The sequence below is a fragment of the Hylobates moloch genome, unplaced genomic scaffold, assembly GCF_009828535.3.
Source record: "Hylobates moloch isolate HMO894 unplaced genomic scaffold, HMol_V3 SCAFFOLD_5, whole genome shotgun sequence".
NCBI lineage: Eukaryota > Metazoa > Chordata > Mammalia > Primates > Hylobatidae > Hylobates > Hylobates moloch.
The window spans coordinates 79,935,718-79,954,710 of NW_026652280.1; the positions used below are offsets into that span (position 1 = coordinate 79,935,718).

At 52.4% G+C, this 18,993-nt stretch overlaps 1 protein-coding gene across 1 annotated transcript; it reads left to right on the forward strand.

Annotated features, from left to right (window-relative positions):
* Window positions 1–742: 742 nt before the first annotated feature.
* CD5 (CD5 molecule) lies at window positions 743–18,446 on the forward strand. The gene is made up of 11 exons (XM_032153004.2): window positions 743–759; window positions 7,146–7,184; window positions 10,058–10,363; window positions 10,792–10,854; window positions 11,111–11,452; window positions 13,456–13,749; window positions 14,740–14,865; window positions 15,725–15,778; window positions 16,851–16,970; window positions 17,628–17,718; window positions 18,164–18,446. The coding sequence occupies exons 3-10, from the start codon at window positions 10,135–10,137 to the stop codon at window positions 17,714–17,716; spliced, it is 1,317 nt and encodes a 438-aa protein (XP_032008895.1). The 5' UTR covers window positions 743–759; window positions 7,146–7,184; window positions 10,058–10,134; the 3' UTR covers window positions 17,717–17,718; window positions 18,164–18,446.
* Window positions 18,447–18,993: the final 547 nt, after the last annotated feature.

Sequence of the window (18,993 nt, forward strand, 5' to 3'; positions counted from 1 at the left end):
CCCTCCTTCTGGCCCCAGTTTCCTCCATCTGTACTCCAGAGCAAGCAGGCTCTGGGGCCTCCCTGGGGTAAGACTCCCACAGGCCCTGTCAGGTGATGGAGACAGGGTTTCTCTCCTGACTCTACCACCAGCTAGCTGTGTGACCTTGGGCAAGTCACTCAGCCTCTCTGAACCTCGGTTTCCTGATCTGAAAATGGAGGTGAGCATGGTCCCTTCTTCACAGGGCTGTGGGTAGAAAGAATGAGCCTAGTGCATGAGAGAGCTTTGGGGTAGGTAAAGCTCTAAACAAAACCAAAGGCTTGTCTCTGTGACAGCAGAGACACCGTATATGATGCAAAACTCATGCAACAGCAGACCACTAGCGCGAGAGAGAAATAACAATTCAAACAGCAAAGGTAATTCTGCCCATGACCCACTGTCCGCACACTGGGACAGGCCCTGGGTGAGCCAGATTAGAGACCTAAATCTGCTGTTCCTTCCTGCGGGCTCCATTCCCAGGCCTCTCCTGGTGTAAGCCCAGTGTGATTCTATATGTATTTTGCACATAAAAGCCGTCTAATCATAAACCAATCATTTCATCTGTGCTCAACCCAAGAAAGGGAATTTTGGTCCTTTATGACCTTCGTTTCCCTAAAGCCCTGATACAGCTCCGACTCCACAGATGACTGTCGTTTCAGAAAAGAGGGGCTTCTGACCTTTCAAGTCAGCCAACATAGAGGATTCGAAGAAGGAAAATCCAGAATCCTCCCCAAAACACAGGTAGATCGATTGTATTTCATGGACATTGATGGCTGTAGCTATGGGGAGGTCTGTGGACTGTTAGAATGAATCACTGTTTACGGGGAAAAGGGAACACCTGACTTGCAAACTACACTAAATCAGTCATAGGTTTTTATCTGTGGAACAAAGTAGTGATAGCCCCCCGTCCTCTGAGGCTCCAGGAAGAAATGGGGTCTTCTGTGAAAAATCCTCGTCCTGGGGTCTGCACAGGGTAAGGATGCTGTCATTTTATTATCATCGGTTATTATCACAGGCCCCTCCCTGTGAATCTGGGTGCCTGCCGAACCCTAAGCAGGCCACACCCTGGCCTCCACTTCCCAGGGTGCAGGGGCAGCAGGACCTAGGAGTGAGCCAGAGGCAGGGGCCAGGAGTGCAGGTTACGAAGCCAGCCACCCAGGGCTGAATTCTGGCTCTGCCAAGTTCTCACTCCCATGCACCACGACAGCCTCCTCCTCTGTAAACTGGGGCCCATCATGCAAGTCAACAAATGTTCATCTGTAATTCCAAAGCCCAAAAAATATTTGTAAGTTTCTGGCAAATGTATTTGGTGCAAATCTTGACCTGAACGAATGGGAGGCCATTTATAATCTTGACGCGTCCCACTTAGTGTGAAACTGCGTATGTTTCGCTGCAGACACTGCCATGTGTTTGAAGCCAGGGCTCTCCAGACACATGGCGACCGTAGGGTGCCAGCGAGGCGTTGACAAAACAGAAGGCAAGGGCCACCGCCACTGCCTGGGGCTGCCAGAGGCGCAGCCAGTGGAGCCAGGATGTCCTATTTTTCAAAAACACCTGGATCTTGAAATGTGTTTAAAAAGCAAAACAAAATTAAAAGAAACCTTTTTTTTTTTAATTTGGCTCAAAAAATTTTTAAACACTGTGCAGAGCAAATAAAACTCATGGGATGCCGTAATGAGAGCCAAAGTGAGAATTATCCTGAATACTGTGGGGGCAAGAGGAATGAGAGGGACGGGGAGGAGGATATAAATGTCTTGGGGCTGCTTTCGGGAAGGCATCGAATCCTCACCAAGCCCTCAGGGCAGGCAGGGCCAAAAATATTGTCTCTGCCAATGCAAAGACAAGAGACGGGGGCTCCGGGGGTGTGATAAGCCTTCTGACTTCTTTGGCCCTGAGTTTTGCCTGGGTTTGCCCAGTCCAGGCTCTAAATTGTGGGAGCTGCAAGGGGAGGTGGGCAGGAGAAGGAAGGGGTTTTCAGAGAATTCTCATCCGTAGCCCCAGTTGCTGGGGGTGAGGTGTGGCCGGCGGATAAGGAAACGGCATAGCGCTTCCAGGCCTCAGGGGCCTCCTGGTCTCGAGTATCAGGGATTTTGTCCACAGCTTTGGCAATAGCGGGAGCCTCAGGCTTCATGAGGCTAGGAAGGATGGCGCAGGAATAAGCTGTAGACCCCCCAGAGGGGGTCAGGGAGACTCTGAACACAGACCACAGGGCTCAGGGGATGGAGGGTGCTGGTCTGACCCCTGTGAGAAGCAACTAAAAAATGGAAATAGGTTGTGGACCCTCAAAACCTCAATGTTCATTCTGCTCCCTAGATTATAAGTGAAAAACAAGCAAACAAAAAGAAACCTGAACATATTCGTGGACAGGCAGAAAGAATATACACTACACACTCAGGAAGCTTCCAAGTCAGCCGTACATCTCACTGCCCTCCCTCCACCAGCTGCTGAAATCCATCAGGAGCTAAAGATTATAGATCATAGGTGTTTGAACCAAGGGGAAGGTGAGGGATTGCGGAATCTAACTTCCTTACTTTACAGATTAAGAAACTGAGCCCAGAGAGGTTGAGTGGCTTGCCAAGGTCACACAGCACTTCATAGCTAAGTCTTCCCACTGCATGTTTTACCGACTGAATGGAATCACAAGTTCATTCCCTTTGATCAGGATTGCACACCAGGGCCGTGCAGGAATCAATGAAACCTGGGGCAGGCCATCATGGGCTTCCTGCTGGAGGGAAGGGAGGCAGTTTGGGCCTCACTGGCAAAAGCTCAAGACTCAGTGCCAGGCGGCTAGGTTTGAGTTCGGGCCCCAGCACTCATTAGCTGCTTGGACAAGTCATTTAACCCCTCTCAAGTTTCCTGGTCTGTAAAATCGGGACCAAAATAATAGTACCTACTTCATAGCATTGTGGTGAGGACTGGGAGAGTTAATGTGTAAAAGGCCCGGAAGAGTGAAAACTTTTAAAGTGTTGGTGATGGTGACAGTGATGGTGATGATGATGGTGATGGTGACGGTGATAGAGATGGAAGGAGAGGAGAGGAAGTGCTGCTCACCTGGGGACCAGACAGGCACCCAGAGGAAGGTTCCAGGGCGACGCTCTAGAATGCATAAATATCTTTTTTATTAAAGCATTTGTTAGAGCATTTTTAAAAGAATTTCACTTGGTTCTCCAGCTTGTTCAGTCTTTCCCGAGAATGTTCTCTGAGCAAGACCTAGGCTGTTCTGTGTGGAATCTGCCAAGATTGTCAGGCCCAGTCCCTGTCCCCAGGCCTTCAGGGTCTGGCTGCACGAGCGTTTCCAGGTCAGATCCAGGTGGTGTTCATCTCTGCATCTCCAAACCTGGCACTCTGGAGGAGGAATTGGGTGGCTGGGAGCAGAGAGCATGGGTTTTGGAGTCAGACACGTGGTTCGACTCCACCTGCCAGCCATATCACCAGGGACAGGGCATTTGCCCTCTCCTACCATTTATACCAGGAACGTACTCAACTCTCGTGATGGGGCTGTGTGGAAGATTAACAACAATATCTGTGATGAACCATACCGAGGGCTAAGTATGCAGCAGGTGCTCAATAGTTGGCAGCTGCTGTTAATAATGAACGTTGAGTATGATGACTCGGGAAATAGAGATGCTCCTTGACCTACAGTGGGGTTACCTCTTGATAAACCCATTGTAAGCTGAAAACATCCTAAGTCAAAAATTCATTTAATACCCCAATAAACCCATTGCAAACTTGAAAAGTCATAAGTTGAACCACCTTAAGTCTGGACTGTCTGCGCGAAGTTTCCAAGTTAGAAGGAAGTGGGGAGACCCATGGCTTGGCTCTCCGTGCCCCTGGACAGGGAATTTTCCCACTAGGAAATCTCCCCGAGGGTCTGCCACCCTGGGCACAGCTTCCCCCAGCCCAGCCTACTGCACAGATCAGTAGCACCAGCTCTGAGCACTGAACACAGGCCAGGAAGGCACTGGGCTAAGCCCTTTACACCGATCAGCTCATCTCATCTACACAACAGTTCTAGAAAGCTAGTCCCATGCTCATCCTCATGCTATGAGTGAGGCAACCGTGGCTCGGAGGCCCAGAGACAGGACAGACGTGCTCCCCAGACTCTACAGGCAGGAAGTGGCAGAGCTGATACTCAGAACTGGAGCAGTAGAAAGTTATCGGTGACTGAAAACCCATCCTGAGCTGTGTAGCACTGAAGGGCAGATCTTCAGACTCCCACTCCCCACAGGCGGCACTTCAAGCTGCCTTAGCCCTTGAGACTTAGCCAGAAGGATGACTCCTTCCAGGCGGACTGCCCTGCTCCTGATGGGCAGCTGGGATGAGAGGGAGGTGGGAATGAGAGGTCAGGAGTGAGAGGTGAGGGCAGGGCCAAAGGGCCTCTTTCCTGATCTCTCTCACTAGCTGGACATCTCCCCCATGGCCTCCTGAGGCTGCCCTGCGCACTGCAATAGATCAGATGATTGGCTGGGTGCGGTGGCTCATGCTTGTAATCCCAGCACTTTGGGAAGCTGAGGCGGGTGGATCACCTGAGGTCAGGAGTTCAAGACCAGCCTGGCCAACATGGTGAAACCTCATCTCTACTAAAAGTACAAAAATTAGTCGGGCGTGGTGGTTCATGTCTGTAGTCCCAGCTACTCGGGAAGTTGACGCAGGAGAATTGCTTGAACCAGGGAGGCAGAGGTTATAGTGAGCCAAGATCATGCCACCGCATTCCAGACTGGGCAAGAGAGCCTCTGTCTCAAAAAAAAAAAATAAAAAATTGATCAGATGATTGACAACTAGACCATCCGTTTCCACCCAGGCCAGAGCTCTGTACACTTCCCTGTTGATAAGAATAACCTTCCCCTTCCAAGGCCCGTGACTCCTAGAGCAACAGCCGCGAAAGGATCTTGCAGATTCAGGGGAAACTTATCACATGGCCACAATGACTTCATTACAAAGAGTCTTGATTCGGGGACGAGGATGAACTATGGAGCACATCACCCCTTAAAATTCAACTGCCAGCTTGAGAACACTCAAGCAAGAACAGCTTTTTCAAAGCACACCTATTCTTTAAGAGATGGGGTCTTGCTATGTTGTCCAGGCTGGACTCAAACTCCTTGGCTCAAGTGATCCTCCTGCCTCAGCCTGCTGAGTAGCTGGGACTATAGCCTTGAGCCACTGGCCCAGCTAAACACACCTATTTTTTAACACCAAGCAACAATTTCTCACAAACAATTTGAACACAGCCTTTCACTATTAATATATAAAGCAGTCTCCTTGACCCAGTGCCGTAAATCCAAGAGTAAACCCAAGTCAGACAGATAGAAATCAAAATACTATACCTGCACCGTAACTGATCATGCTAGGTGGTGAATACAGAGGTTAAGCTTTGAAGCCACGTGAGCTTGCTACTCCACCTTGTCCCAACCTAAATTAAACCTCTTCCCCAGACACAGATGAGCTGCTCTGCTGAGAGCCCCATAATGGGCCACTTTGCCCCCACTCCACAGTGAGACAAGGCTACAAGGAGGCAGAGCTTCCACGTGGTCGACATGGGGGAAAGCTGGTTCCCTGCAGACCCATGTTCCCTGGGTCTGTCGCCTTGGTTCCCTTGCCAACTAGCTGGCTACGCTACTGTGGGCAGGTCCCGCCATCTCTTTGAGCTTGGTCTTCTCCAGAAATGGGCAGCTGTTAAAGATAAGTGGCTGTCATTCTTACCCTGCCTTGGGAATGCTAGAAAGTAGCAAATGTTCTCTTGGTTCCCTTTCTTGCTCATTTCTTTCTTTCCTTTTTTTTTTCTTGTAAAGACAGAATCTCACTCTCTCACCCAGGCTGGAGTGTAGTGGTGCCATCTCAGCTCACTGCAGCCTCCACCTCCCAGGTTCAAGCAATTCTCCTGCCTCAGCCTCCCGAGGAGCTGGGATTACAGGCATGCACCACCACGCTGAACTAATTTTTGTTATTTTTAGTAGAGACAGGGTTTCACCATATTGGCTAGGCCAGTCTCAAACTCCTGACCTCAAGTGATCCCCCCACCTCAGCCTCCCAAAGTGCTTGGATTATAGGCATGAGCCACCATGCTCGGCCCTTTCTGGATCATTTCTCCATTCTCTAGAACTAAGGAGCTCAAACTTTTTTGAGTGAAAGCAACATGCAGGACATTTTTACATTGCAACCCTCAACACACAAAAAGTGATCAGTGCATTCTGACATTCTCTTTTTTATTTATTAAAAAAAAAAACAGGGTCTTACTCTGTCACTCAGGCTAAAGTGCTGTGGCATGATCATAGCTCACTGCAGGGTCCAACTTCTGGGCTCAAGCAGTCCTCCCACCTTGGCCCCCTTAAGTGCTGGAATTACAGTCATAAGCCACCGTGCACGGCCTCTCTATTCTACTCCATTTCATTTTTAAAAAAATTGATGGACTGAGTGCTGTGGCTCACACATGTAATCCCAGCACTTCAGGAAGCTGAGGCACGAGGATCACTTGAGTCTAGGAGTTCAAAACCAGCCTGGACAATATAGTGAGACCCCATCTCTACATACACACACACATACATACATACATACGTACATACATACATACATAGTAAAAAAATTAGCCAGGCATGGTGGCTCATGCCTGTAATCCTAGCTACTCAAGAGGCTGAGGTGGGAGGATTCTTTGAGCCAGGGGGGTTGAGGCTGCAGTGAGCCGTGATCATGCCACTGCACTCCAGCCTGGGTGAGGAGAGTGAGATCCTGTCTCAAAAAGTAATAATAGTAATAATTGATGGTTACATTATTACAAAGGTTAGCATGAGGGAATTTGAGGTAGGGAGTAATGGAACTGGTGTATACCTTGATTGTGATGGTGGTCACACACATCTATATATGTGACATTCACGAAAAATCAATTTCACGTATGTTCATTTTAAAAGTAACGTTTTTTAAGAAGAAAAAAATTGATAGTTGCAACCCACTAAATAGAATTCATATCACTCAGGGGTTCCAACCTGGAGTATGCAAATTCCTGTCCCTAAAACCCATGATAGTGGATAGGGGGAGGCAGAAAGGGCCATTGCTCAGGCTGTGGGTGGGTGAGCTGGGGAGAAGGGAGAGGGTGAGAGCCTTCACTTCCTGACTCTCCTCTCTCCTTTCTGCAGTCGCTTCCTGCCTCGGACGGCTCAGCTGGAATGACCCAGGTAAGGAAGAGCCACATGGAGAAAGGCCTGGGGCACGGGGAGAGCAGGGCTGTGGTTTCATCAGGCCATTGGGGACCTGTCGATGAAGCCATCACTTCTGCCAGAGTGAACCCCACCCTACAGAGAGTGAACCCCAGCATACACACAGGCACATAGATGCAGACACTGCACATTTAAGATGCTCACATGCAGGTGGGTGCCCTCGACAGCCGTAAATCACCCACAAATGCCAGATCTCATGATAATTATTATGACCTGCTCACCATGCACAGAAAACATTCCAGCTCATAAATGTACCTTGCAAAGTCCTATTTCCTACCCAATCCTGACAGACACTCCATGGTCAAAGATGTTTAGAGCGGAGTCTGCAGAGAGAGGCTGCAGACTGATGGTAAAGTGTGTGGAATGTCCAGCCTTAGAGGTTGGAGTTTAGTCGTAGAGGCTGTTTCCCAAATAGGGTTCCATGGAGCATGCTGGACAAAGGGCAGGCAACACCGCATCTCCCACTGAAGACTGACAGTGTACACCGGCCCAGTAAAGGCTCTGAGAAATCCTGCAGCGAAGAAATACATTACACTTTCTAACTCAGCAGTTTGCACCCTTATTTCACCACAGACCTCTCCTTCACAATGACTGGGATAACATCGTGCTGAATGTATCTGGGGAGAATTGTGGCTGAAGGGTCTTGAGATGCCACTGTGCAGCCAGAAGGGGTGACAGGGGCCTTGGTAGTCCCTAAGCACGATCTGGACCCTGCACTGACATCCTAGCTCCAAGCTTTGGCACACTGCTTGACCTCTTGAGACCCAGTTTCCCCAGCTGTAAAATGGGAAGAAAATCTCTTGCCTGGTGAAGCCGCAGCGAGCCAGCTTGCTGGGCGGACAGCCTGCAAAGCACCCCACCAGTGTTAGCTGTTGAGACGCTCTCGTTCTGCCTCTAACTAGCCAAGTGCCCTTGGCAAGCCCTGGCCCTGAGCTTTGGCCCCAGAGTGTCCTCGTCGGAAGAAAATGGCAGCCTGACCCGTGGTTCCGGACCAGGGAAAACTTCCCCCTCAGAATCACTTGGGAGAGCCTTTCACATTTCTAAAAATTTCTTGAATCGGTGACACATTCATCCAGCTCAAAAATTTAAAAGAATATAAAAAGATCTGTAGTGAAGAGTCTCACTTCCATCTCTATTCCCGTCTATCCCAGTCGCCCCCGACGTCGACCCCAACACCCCGGGTAATGACCACGTTTATTTATTTCTTGCATATTCTTCAAGAAGCTCTTTATGCAAATACACACACATACCCGCCACACAGACCCCACACACACATGCCACACATACACACAACCACACCACACACACACCACCACAAACACCACACACACACCGCCCACCACACACACACCCCACACACACCACACACACACCACCACAAACACCACACACACACCGCACACCACACACATATCCCACACACACCACACACACACCACATGCACCACACACACCACACACCATCCCATAAAAACATACACACACCACACACAACTACACACCCACACACACCCACACACACACCACATACACACACCCACATACACCACACACACATGCACACTACACACACCACATACACACCACATACATACACACCACACACATCACACACAAACACAAACACACATACTACACACACCACACACCCACATGACATAAACACCCCACACACACCACTACACACACAACATCCACACAAGACACACACACCACACATACACATCAAACAACCATAAAAACACATGGAAAACAAATGTGGCATGCCCGTGTAGTGAACTATCATTCGGCAATAAAAAGGAATGAACTATTTATGCGTCCAATGACATAGCTAAATCTCAAATACATGCTAAGCGAAAAAAGCCAAACCAAACAAAATAAAATACATGCTGTATAAGTCCATGTCTATGACACCGTAGCGCAGGCAAAACTCATCTTTTGTGACAAAAAGCAGATCAGTGTTTGCCTGAGGCTAGACTCAGGGAAATTAACTATAAAGGGGCCTTAGGGAACTTTCTAGATGATAGAAATGTCCCATATCTAGGTTATGGTGGTGATTACATGCATGTATACGTTTGTCAAATTGCATCGAACAGTACCCTTAAAATGAGTGCATTTCACTGTATGTAAATTTACCTCAATAAAATTTTTTTTTTTTTTGAGATGGAATCTTGATCTGTTTGTTACCCAGGCTGGAGTGCAGTGGCACGATCTTGGCTCACTGCAACCTCTGCCTCCCGGGTTCATGCGATTCTCCTGCCTCAGCCTCCCGAGTAGCTAGGATTACAGGCACCTGCCACCACACCCAGCTAATTTTTGGTATTTTTTCTTTTTTTAGTAGAGACGGGGTTTCACCATATTGGCCAGGCTGGTCTCGAACTCCTGACCTCAGGTGATCTGCCCACCTCAGCTTCCCAAAGTGCTGGGATTACAGGCATGAACCACCACACCTGGTCTAAAATTAATTTTTAAAGATCTCATAAAAAGCAAACACCAGCCTCAATCTCAGACCCTCTGAGACAGAATTTCTGGGACGGGGCCATCCTGCTGGACAGTGGGTGCTGAGAACACCTTGCCCATTTATCTGAGCTCCCTTCTGGCTCTGAAATCTGAAGCCCCACCCTCCTGGGTCTAGCTTCAGGGCTGCCTGGGTCAGGGCCCTCTGGGAAGCCCCTGCAATGCCCCAGAAGGGACAAAGCTCACAAGGGGCAAGGCAGGTAGCCCACGGGGCAGGAGGGAGCTCAACTGGGCGTCCTAGGGAGAGAGCAGTGAGGGGTGCCAGTGGGGAACCCCTCCCAGCCTGAACCCCACCACACCTTTCTGACTCCCAGATTTCCAGGCAAGGCTCACCCATTCCAACTCGAAGTGCCAGGGCCAGCTGGAGGTCTACATCAAGGATGGATGGCACATGGTTTGCGGCCAGAGCTGGGGCCGGAGGTCCAACCAGTGGGAGGACCCCAAACAAGCAACAGAAGTCTGCCAGCGGCTGAACTGTGGGGTGCCCTTAAGCCTTGGCCCGTTCCTTGTCACCTATACACATCAGAGCCCAATCATCTGCTACGGACAACTGGGCTCCTTCTCCAACTGCAGCCACAGCAGAAATGACATGTGTCACTCTCTGGGCCTGACCTGCTTAGGTGGGTAACTAGCCAGCCACACAGGCACCCTGGGCCTGGGCACCAGCCCTGAGGAGACTGCCCAAGGCCTGTGATCTAGGGTCTGAGCAGGCTGGTGGAAGAGGTGGGGGGACCCCAGTTTATAACCACTCCCCAAGACACATACCCAGGAGGGGGACTGGAAGCACCCATCTGTAGGATGGCAATGGAGGACCTAGTTCTGCCAATCACTGACTTCATCGTCACCTCTGAACCTCCATTCTCCCATCTGTGAAGTGGGGTGGTACTTCCTGCCTCGCAGGAGGCTTAGAGACAACGTGTGGGTCAAGTGGACCTGGTGTGCCAAGCGGCACTCATGCCAGGAGCTCCTGGTCCTCTCAAGGCTGCCAGCTTCCCCCCGGCCCTCCCCACACCACCTACTCCTCCCTCATCAGAGTGTCTCATTGCAGAGCCCCAGAAGACGACACCTCCACCCACAAGGCCCCCACCCACCACAACTCCGGAGCCCACAGGTAAGAGGATTCTGAACCCCCCATAGGGAGTCAGAGCTAGCAAATAAAAACCCAGGATGCCCAGTTACATTTGAATTTCTGATAAGGATGGAAATGTTTAGTATTGGTGTGTTCTACGCAATATTTGGGACCCCATCACCTCCCAAGGCTAAGCGTTAGTCAGCAGTTGTCCACAAGTTGGGGCCAAACAACAAGGAGTGCCCAGGAAGCCCTCGGCGCTCACGCTGGCTCCCCCTCCCGCTCTCTCCTCTCCTAGCTCCTCCTAGGCTGCAGCTGGTGGCACAGTCTGGCAGCCGGCACTGTGCCGGCGTGGTGGAGTTCTACAGTGGCAGCCTGGGGGGTACCATCAGCTATGAGGCCCAGGACAAGACCCAGGACCTGGAGAACTTCCTCTGCAACAACCTCCAGTGTGGCTCCTTCCTGAAGCATCTGCCAGAGACCGAGGCAGCCAGAGCCCAAGACCCAGGGGAGCCGCGGGAACACCGGCCCTTGCCAATCCAATGGAAGATCCAGAACTCAAGCTGTACCTCCCTGGAGCATTGCTTCAGGAAAATCAAGCCCCAGAAAAGTGGTCGAGCTCTTGCCCTCCTCTGCTCAGGTAAGTGAGACCTGGCCAAGCCCCAGGACACCTTCTGCTGCCCTAGGTGGAGTCACAGAGCATCTCAGAAGGTCAGGGAACATGTGTGCAGCACAGGGCACTATGGAGAATACAAGGGAAGTGGAGGCCTGGTCTTGGCCTCTAAGAGGTAACAAGGGTTGGGGTGGGGAGGATGCATCCACACTCAATGCCTTGGTAATCTCTGCAAAGCCACACACCCCAAGCCCAAAGGAACCACTGGCTCAGCTGCCACATGGGGAAGGAGAGTCAGCAGGACTTCCAGGAGAAGGCAAGGTCTCTTCGTGGGTCTGGGGGAGAAAAAAAATGTCTAGGTAGGAATTATGGCTTGTGCCAAAGATGGGGCACTTGGAAGGGTGGGCCTTGCAGGATCCCGAGTTGACACTGCAGCAATGGTGAGAGGTGGGAGATCCCTGAGGCCCGGGGTCAGAGCACAGCAGGCAAAGAGAGAAACAGACAGCCCCCAAGAGGGCTCTGCAGAGGGTCCTGCACCATGCACTGACAAGGTAAAGAGAATGCCGCCGTTGTGTGGTTGAGGGGAGGAGGCAGGTGAGACTGAGTCTGTGAGACCCCAGTGGGCCAAAACAGGATCAATGAAGAAAACTAAAGGGAAGAAACCGCAGCTGAAACGAAGGGAGAATCCTCGCAGCACGCCTCCCTCCAGAAGTAGCGGGTTCCTATGGCCGGAAGTGTTCTCAGTAAAGTCCACACTGTACTTACCGAGAGCTTACTTCATGCAGGGACCATTCCTGGACATTCTAAATTTTTCACATGGCCTTAGGAGGTGGGTGTTATTATTATCATCCCTTTTTACAGTGAGGAGGCTGAGGTTTAGAGAGGCTAAACCTCTTGCCCAGTACTATAGAGCACTTGCTGGGATTTCTGTTCAAGCAGGGTCACTCTAGAGCCTGTTGTCTGAGCCTTGGTGACTCAGTGTGGTCCTGGACCAGCAGCAGCTGGTTAGAAATGGAGGTGCTCAGGCCCCAGCCCAGTCCTTCCGAATCAGAATCCACTTTTCAGCAAGGTCCTCAGTGATTTATGTGCACAAATCTAGGAATCACTGCTCAGGGCCACCTGGCTGTCCTGCAAGCACGCTGGGTACCTGGTGTAAATTAGTAAAATGCTGCCCCTCCCCCAGCAGAAGCAGCTCCCAAGGGCCTCTTGGCCTGATGAGGGGAGCAGGAGCTGGCTCGCAGTCCCACCCACCCCTCAGCTACTATCCTTCCTGCAGGCTACAACCTGTAAAACCATACCCAGGGTTCTTGCCTTTGAAGCTTCTTCTAGATTTACTAGGGCTTTGAAGGTGGATGTTGCTATGGAAACTGGCCAAAGCTGGTGAGATCACAACTCTCTCTAAACTGAGCATGTGTGGGCCTCAGCTACGGACTCCCAGGCCCCACCCTGGCAGGCAGAAATAAATGCGTGCCTCTGTTGAGCCAGGCCCCACTTGCTGAAAGCCTGGCCCTCAGAGTTCAGTGCCTGGGCGGCAGGATCTGTCTCAATTGTGAACTGCCAGGACTCAGGGCAGTAGGTCTTTCCAACCCCCGGGCCTCAGTTTCCCTCTTCTGAAAAGTCCTCTTTCTTCCCAAAGTGCGGCGGGAGAATGACAGGATGTTTCCAAGTGAGAAGTGGACCTAGGTGGAGCCTATTTCCCATGCTCTTCTCTTATCTCCACCTGGCATGGAGCCGACTCCCTGCTGGTGGCTGCCAACAGCCTCCTTGCAAAAAGCGCCTATGCTGCTGTGTCTCAGGATGGTGGTGGCAGCTGCCCAGAGGCACCGGAGACAGTGCTGGGTCAAGGGAAGAGCCACAGAGGGTGTCAGAAGAAGGGAAGGGCAGAAAGGAAGGCTGCCTCTCCTGGTGGTCCCACACAGTACCTTCCCCTAACCAGGGCCCCGATTTGCCAGTGGCATGGGGCCCCAGGAAGCAGCACACAGGCTCAGGGTCACACTTGCACCCTCCTTTCCCATTGCTTCCCCTCTCAGGTTTCCAGCCCAAGGTGCAGAGCCGTCTGGTGGGGGGCAGCAGCATCTGTGAAGGCACCGTGGAGGTGCGCCAGGGGACTCAGTGGGCAGCCCTGTGCGACAGCTCTTCAGCCAGGAGCTCCCTGCGGTGGGAGGAGGTGTGCCGGGAGCAGCAGTGTGGCGGTGTCAACTCCTATCGAGTGCTGGACGCTGGTGACCCAACATCCCGGGGGCTCTCCTGTCCCCATCAGAAGCTGTCCCAGTGCCATGAACTTTGGGAGAGAAATTCCTACTGCAAGAAGGTGTTTGTCACATGTGAGTTGGCCACCGCCCACAGTGGGTGGAAGCAGTTACAACTTTACCTCTAGGACCCGGTCAGGGTGCATGTCTCTAAAGGGCAGCCCTGGGGAGCTAGACAGAGAGTCCCAGAGACCCAGAAAGGATGGAGAGAGGGAAATTGGAGGGCCAGGGAGCAAGAGTACTCAGACAGCAATGGGCATGAACAATAATAGGAGACAGGGCAAGCAATAGGCAGATCACTGTCAGGCAGCTGATGAGTCATAGAACTTCTCCTTCTACCTTCTACTTTTGCAAGGTGGAAGCCAGAAAATCAAATGGTAGATAGCACATATTTGCTACATGAATGGTAACTAAATGGCAAGTAAAAGAGAGAAATGGATGGATGGATGGATGGATGGATGGATGGATGGATGGATGGATCAGTGGGTGGGTAAATGGATGGATGGATCAGTGGGTGGGCGGATGGATGGATGATGGATGGATGGATGGATGGATGGATGGATGAATGGATGGATCAGTGGGTGGGTGGATGGATGGATGGTTGGATGGATGAATGGATGGATGAGTGGATTGATGGATGGGTGAGTGGATGGATGGATGGATGGATGGACAGAAGGATGGATGGACAGATGGATGGATGGATCAAGAATAGAGGCCCAGCTGGCTATTGGTATACGATCATATATTGGTTTATGATGGTATATGATGGCAAGGTGATCACTAATAACTGGCAAGTGGTAGAAAACTAAATAGCTTATAACAAGTGTGGCAAATGATAGCTAGATGATCAACTGTTAGGTGATAAATGGTGGGTGGGTGAGTGGGTAGCAGGGAATTCTAGAGATAGATGGAGGGACAGCCAAATAGATCATTGCCTTCCGTGTATGCTGGTGAATTTCTCAGATGAGCAAGGATGACGGCGGAAGCCAGGCAGCCAGCAGCTTCCCTCCCACAGTTTTTCTCCCCCCAGGGCTGGGACTGACCTAACTCTTCCTCCTTCCCCAGGCCAGGATCCAAACCCTGCAGGCCTGGCCGCAGGCACAGTGGCAAGCATCATCCTGGCCCTGGTGCTCCTGGTGGTGCTGCTGGTCGTGTGCGGCCCCCTTGCCTACAAGCAGCTGGTGAAGAAATGTAGGTGTCACGGCCCTGAGTGGCTCCGTTCCCACGTGCAGAGACTGGAGGGGCTGCCCTAGAGTCCACCGGAGGAGGGGTCGTGCCTCCAGAGAACTGGGCGCGCAGGGCACCTCTGCTTCACCACCCAGCCTTCCCCTCTCCTGCCCATTAGCCATTTTCTGCCCCAAGTAACAGAAACAGAAAGTAAACAAAATTGCAATTGCTGATTTGTCCATCTCTGGAGCCCAGCTGAGACCCACTCCAGGTCAGAGAAAAGGTGTGGCCATTCCCAAGGCTGTGGCAGGCCCAGAGAGTGTTCAGCACGGCCTCTGATGGCAGGAGACACACATCCCAGGCCTAGCTCCACCACTTACCACTGCCCAGGATGCTGATTGGGACACTTCCTCTCTCTGACCCTCAGCTTCTTCATCTACCAAATGGGCGATCGCACACCTTGTGAACGTGGGGTGTTGTTCTACTTGCCTTGCAGAACTTAAGAGGAAATTATTCAGACAAAGAAGTGAGAGGGGAGAGATTGGGAACAGAGGGCCCAGCAGGACAGTGTTGGGTCCTAGTGCCTGCCCAGGTCTAGTTCTAAACGCCCGTGGTCTTTTCTCCTGAGGAGCTGGGCACCTCGACACCATCCTCGGCCTGCTCCTTTGGCACAGGATGGCTGCAATTCCCTTCCCGAGCCAAGTTAGGAAACCGAGGCCTATGAGAGACTCCGGGGGCAGAGCCCAGCCGCCCTGCCCTCAGCTGCACCTGCCGCCACCATCTCCCTCCCAGGCCCAGCCCCATCCCCATCCCCACCCCTGCCTGCCCCCCCACACACACCTGCCCCCACCACTCTGATGTGCCTTTCTTGCCTCTTGCCCAGTCCGCCAGAAGAAGCAGCGCCAGTGGATTGGCCCAACGGGAATGAACCAGAACAGTAAGTGTCCCTGGAGGCAGGAGCCTCCCTCAGGCCCTGGACAGAGGCCATGGAGGCAGAGTCGAGGCTCTCTGCTGACCACAGACGGAGGCTGTGGCTGCTTGAAGCCTCTGATCTCCACAGTGCTTGTCTGACATGTGACTGTGGCCAACAGACATCCCCACACCAGGGAGGGCAGAGGCTTCTTGATGGGCTGATGGCTGAGCGGTTTCTACCGCTGAAGCCTCAGAGTGTAGAAACATCTCATGGTATCCTTCCTGTCCCTCGCCTCATCTCTAGGGTCCCCAGCAGCCCTCACCTCCTCCAGCAGCATTCCCCAACACAGTGGCCAGTGGATGCTAACAGGCAGCACTCACAAAACAGGCCTCCCTGATCGACAGATCTGGAAAACCATGAGTTAGGCACAGCTAAGCATGGCTATTTCAGGACTTATCAGAACCTTAATGGGCATTTTTGTATTGCCCATCTCCAAAGCAAGGATACATTAAGAAGGGCTGTCCCAGCTATTTTCATCATGGAACAACTTACAAGGCCAGTATTAGGACATTTTGGTGCAGCCAGCCCAACACCATCCCTGGTCTTCATCCTCCCTCCTTCCAGCCACAGTCAGAGACACCCTAATGGATGGAGACATGGTGCTCTTCCTGCCTCCCATTCCACCTTCTTCCCCCTTCCCAAGTCCAGGGCCAAATCCTTCAAGAGGGCTCTGTGTTGTCCAGCCTTTCTTAATAACATACAGGCCCTCAGCTCCTGGAGGGCAGGGAGCAGATCTGTCCCGTCACCTGTGCTCCAGTCTCCTGCTTGGTAAATGCTTGATGACCGACTCACGGAAGGCCCCACCCTGCCAGTCAGATTGCTGGGTTACCCAAACCTGCTCTAGAAGTCTGCTGCTGATCCTGCTAGCATGAACCTCCCGGGAAGAGAGGAGAGGGGGATGCATTGAAGGGGCTGTGGGTGCCTTTGCCCGCTAACATCATGGGAATAGGAGATTAAAGTTCTGGGCACCTGCTGGGGAAGGAGGCGGAGGACACAGCCACAAGTCTAACGACACTGTCTCCTACCATCTGCCCAGTGTCTTTCCATCGCAACCACACAGCGACCGTCCGGTCCCATGCTGAGAACCCCACAGCGTCCCACGTGGATAACGAATACAGCCAACCTCCCAGGAACTCCCGCCTGTCAGCTTATCCAGGTAAGCACCAGCGGGTGCTACCAGGCACACAGGCAGGGCTGGAGCAGGCCACCAAGGGGTAAGCACCAGCGGGTGCTACCAGGCACGCAGGCAGGGCTGGAGCAGGCCGCCAAGGCAGGTCACATGATGCCCTTGAAGGTCGGGTGATGGCCCAAAGACAGAATGGAGACCCCAGGGTGCAGGGGGATCAAACGTCGCAGGATGCAGCAGGGGTGTGGAAGGGATGTAGGCTTTACGGGCCCCAGCTGTCCCGTTTTGAGACCATGAACTACTCATCTGGAGAGAAGAATGCACTCAGAAAGCCATCAACCCCAGCCTTGCTGTGACCTAATGGGCCTGTTTCCCTGCAGGGCCTTGAGGGCCTGCATGGTAAATGAGGCCCCTTGGATTCCTCCGGGCCAGAAGAGAGCCATTAAGTGGGCTGCAGGAGCACTGTACTAAAGGCTCCCTGACTGGCACTACCAATTAAGCCCCAGGGAGCCTGGAGTTCAGCATCATTAGTGAACGTTTGGCTGATTTGATCAAAACAGATACGGGGCTGTCACCGGCTCATAAAGCCCCTGTGATCTTCCAACCCACTGTGGGCAGTGGCTCTAGGATCCAAGGGGCTCTGTGGAATCACAAACCCTCTGCAAACAGCGTCCTTTCTTTCCCCAGCTCTGGAAGAGGCTCTGCATCGCTCCTCCACGCAGCCTGACAACTCCTCCGACAGTGACTACGATCTGCACGGGGCTCAGAGGCTGTAAAGGTGAGCCCATCTCCAGCCTGACCCCAGCACCCAGGGTCCTCCACAGTCCTGGGGGTGAGCAGCAGCCACTCAGTGCCTCCCCTCAGGCCCATCCTGCCCATACATAAATAGGGGACCCCCAGCATCTTGATTCTTGTAAAGGGCAAGACAAACGTCAGCTGTTTAGGTTATACGAGCTGGTTTGACAATTAGAGCAGAGCAATCATGGACCTTAACAATCAACTCTTAAACTCCATTCGGAAGGCCCCACAGGCAGAGTCCCTAAGAGCTCCGTAATGGAATCACGCCCCTCTAGGACTGCCAACCTGCCAGCAGGGAGAAGGAGCCCCTGGTTCAGGACAGCAACCGTTCCCAAGATGGAGCCCAGAGCATGGGTCCTGTCCCCCACCTCCCTGCATCCCCTCTGCGGTGTCTTACTCTAACACACTTCCTTCTCACCCCACAGAACTGGGATCCAGGAGCAAAAAGCCAAGAGCCAGACCTGTTTGTCCTGAGAAAACTGTCCGCTCTTCACTTGAAATCATGTCCCTATTTCTACCCCAGCCAGAACATGGACAGAGGCCAGGAGCCTTCTGGACAGGCGCTGCTGCCCCGAGCGGCAAGCCAGCTCACCCTCTGCTGTACAACCAGCTCGGCTGCCCCTCCGCTTGTGGAAGCTGTGGTGGGCAGAGCCCTCAAACAAGCAGCCTTCCAACTAGAGACTTGGGGTGTCTGAAGGGGGCCCCCTTTTCCTGCCCGCTGGGGAGCGGCGTCTTGAGTGAAATCGGCTTTGTCCTCAGACTCTGTCCTTGGTAAGGAGTGACAAGGAAGCTCACAGCTGGGCGAGTGCATTTTGAATAGTTCTTTGTAAGTAGCGCTTTTCCTCCTTCCTGACAAATCGAGCGCTTCAGTCTCTTCTGTGCAGCATCCACCCCTGCGGATCCCTCTGGGGAGGCACAAGCAGGGGACTCCCGGGAACCTCTGCAGCCGTGGTGGTCAGAGGCTGCTCACCTGAGCACAAAGACAGCTCTGCGCATTCACCGCAGCTGCCAGCCAGGGGTCTGGGTGGCCACCACCCTGACCCACAGCGTCACCCCACTCCCTCTCTTATGACTCCCCTCCCCAACCCCCTCATCTAAAGACACCTTCCTTTCCACTGGCTGTCAAGCCCACAGGGCACCAGTGCCACTCAGGGCCCTGCACAAAGGGGCGCCTAGTAAACCTTAATCAACTTGGTTTTTTGCTTCACCCAGCAATTAAAAGTCCCAAGCTGAGGTAGTTTCAGCCCATCACAGT

Excerpts from the sequence above, each read along its gene's own strand:
- CD5 (XM_032153004.2), top strand. The coding sequence starts at position 10,135 with ATGGTTTGCGGCCAGAGCTGGGGCCGGAGGTCCAACCAGTGGGAGGAC. Across the intron at positions 13,750-14,739 it reads CAAGAAGGTGTTTGTCACAT|GCCAGGATCCAAACCCTGCA; the intron begins GTGAGTTGGCCA and ends CTCCTTCCCCAG. Across the intron at positions 16,971-17,627 it reads CCGCCTGTCAGCTTATCCAG|CTCTGGAAGAGGCTCTGCAT; the intron begins GTAAGCACCAGC and ends TTCTTTCCCCAG.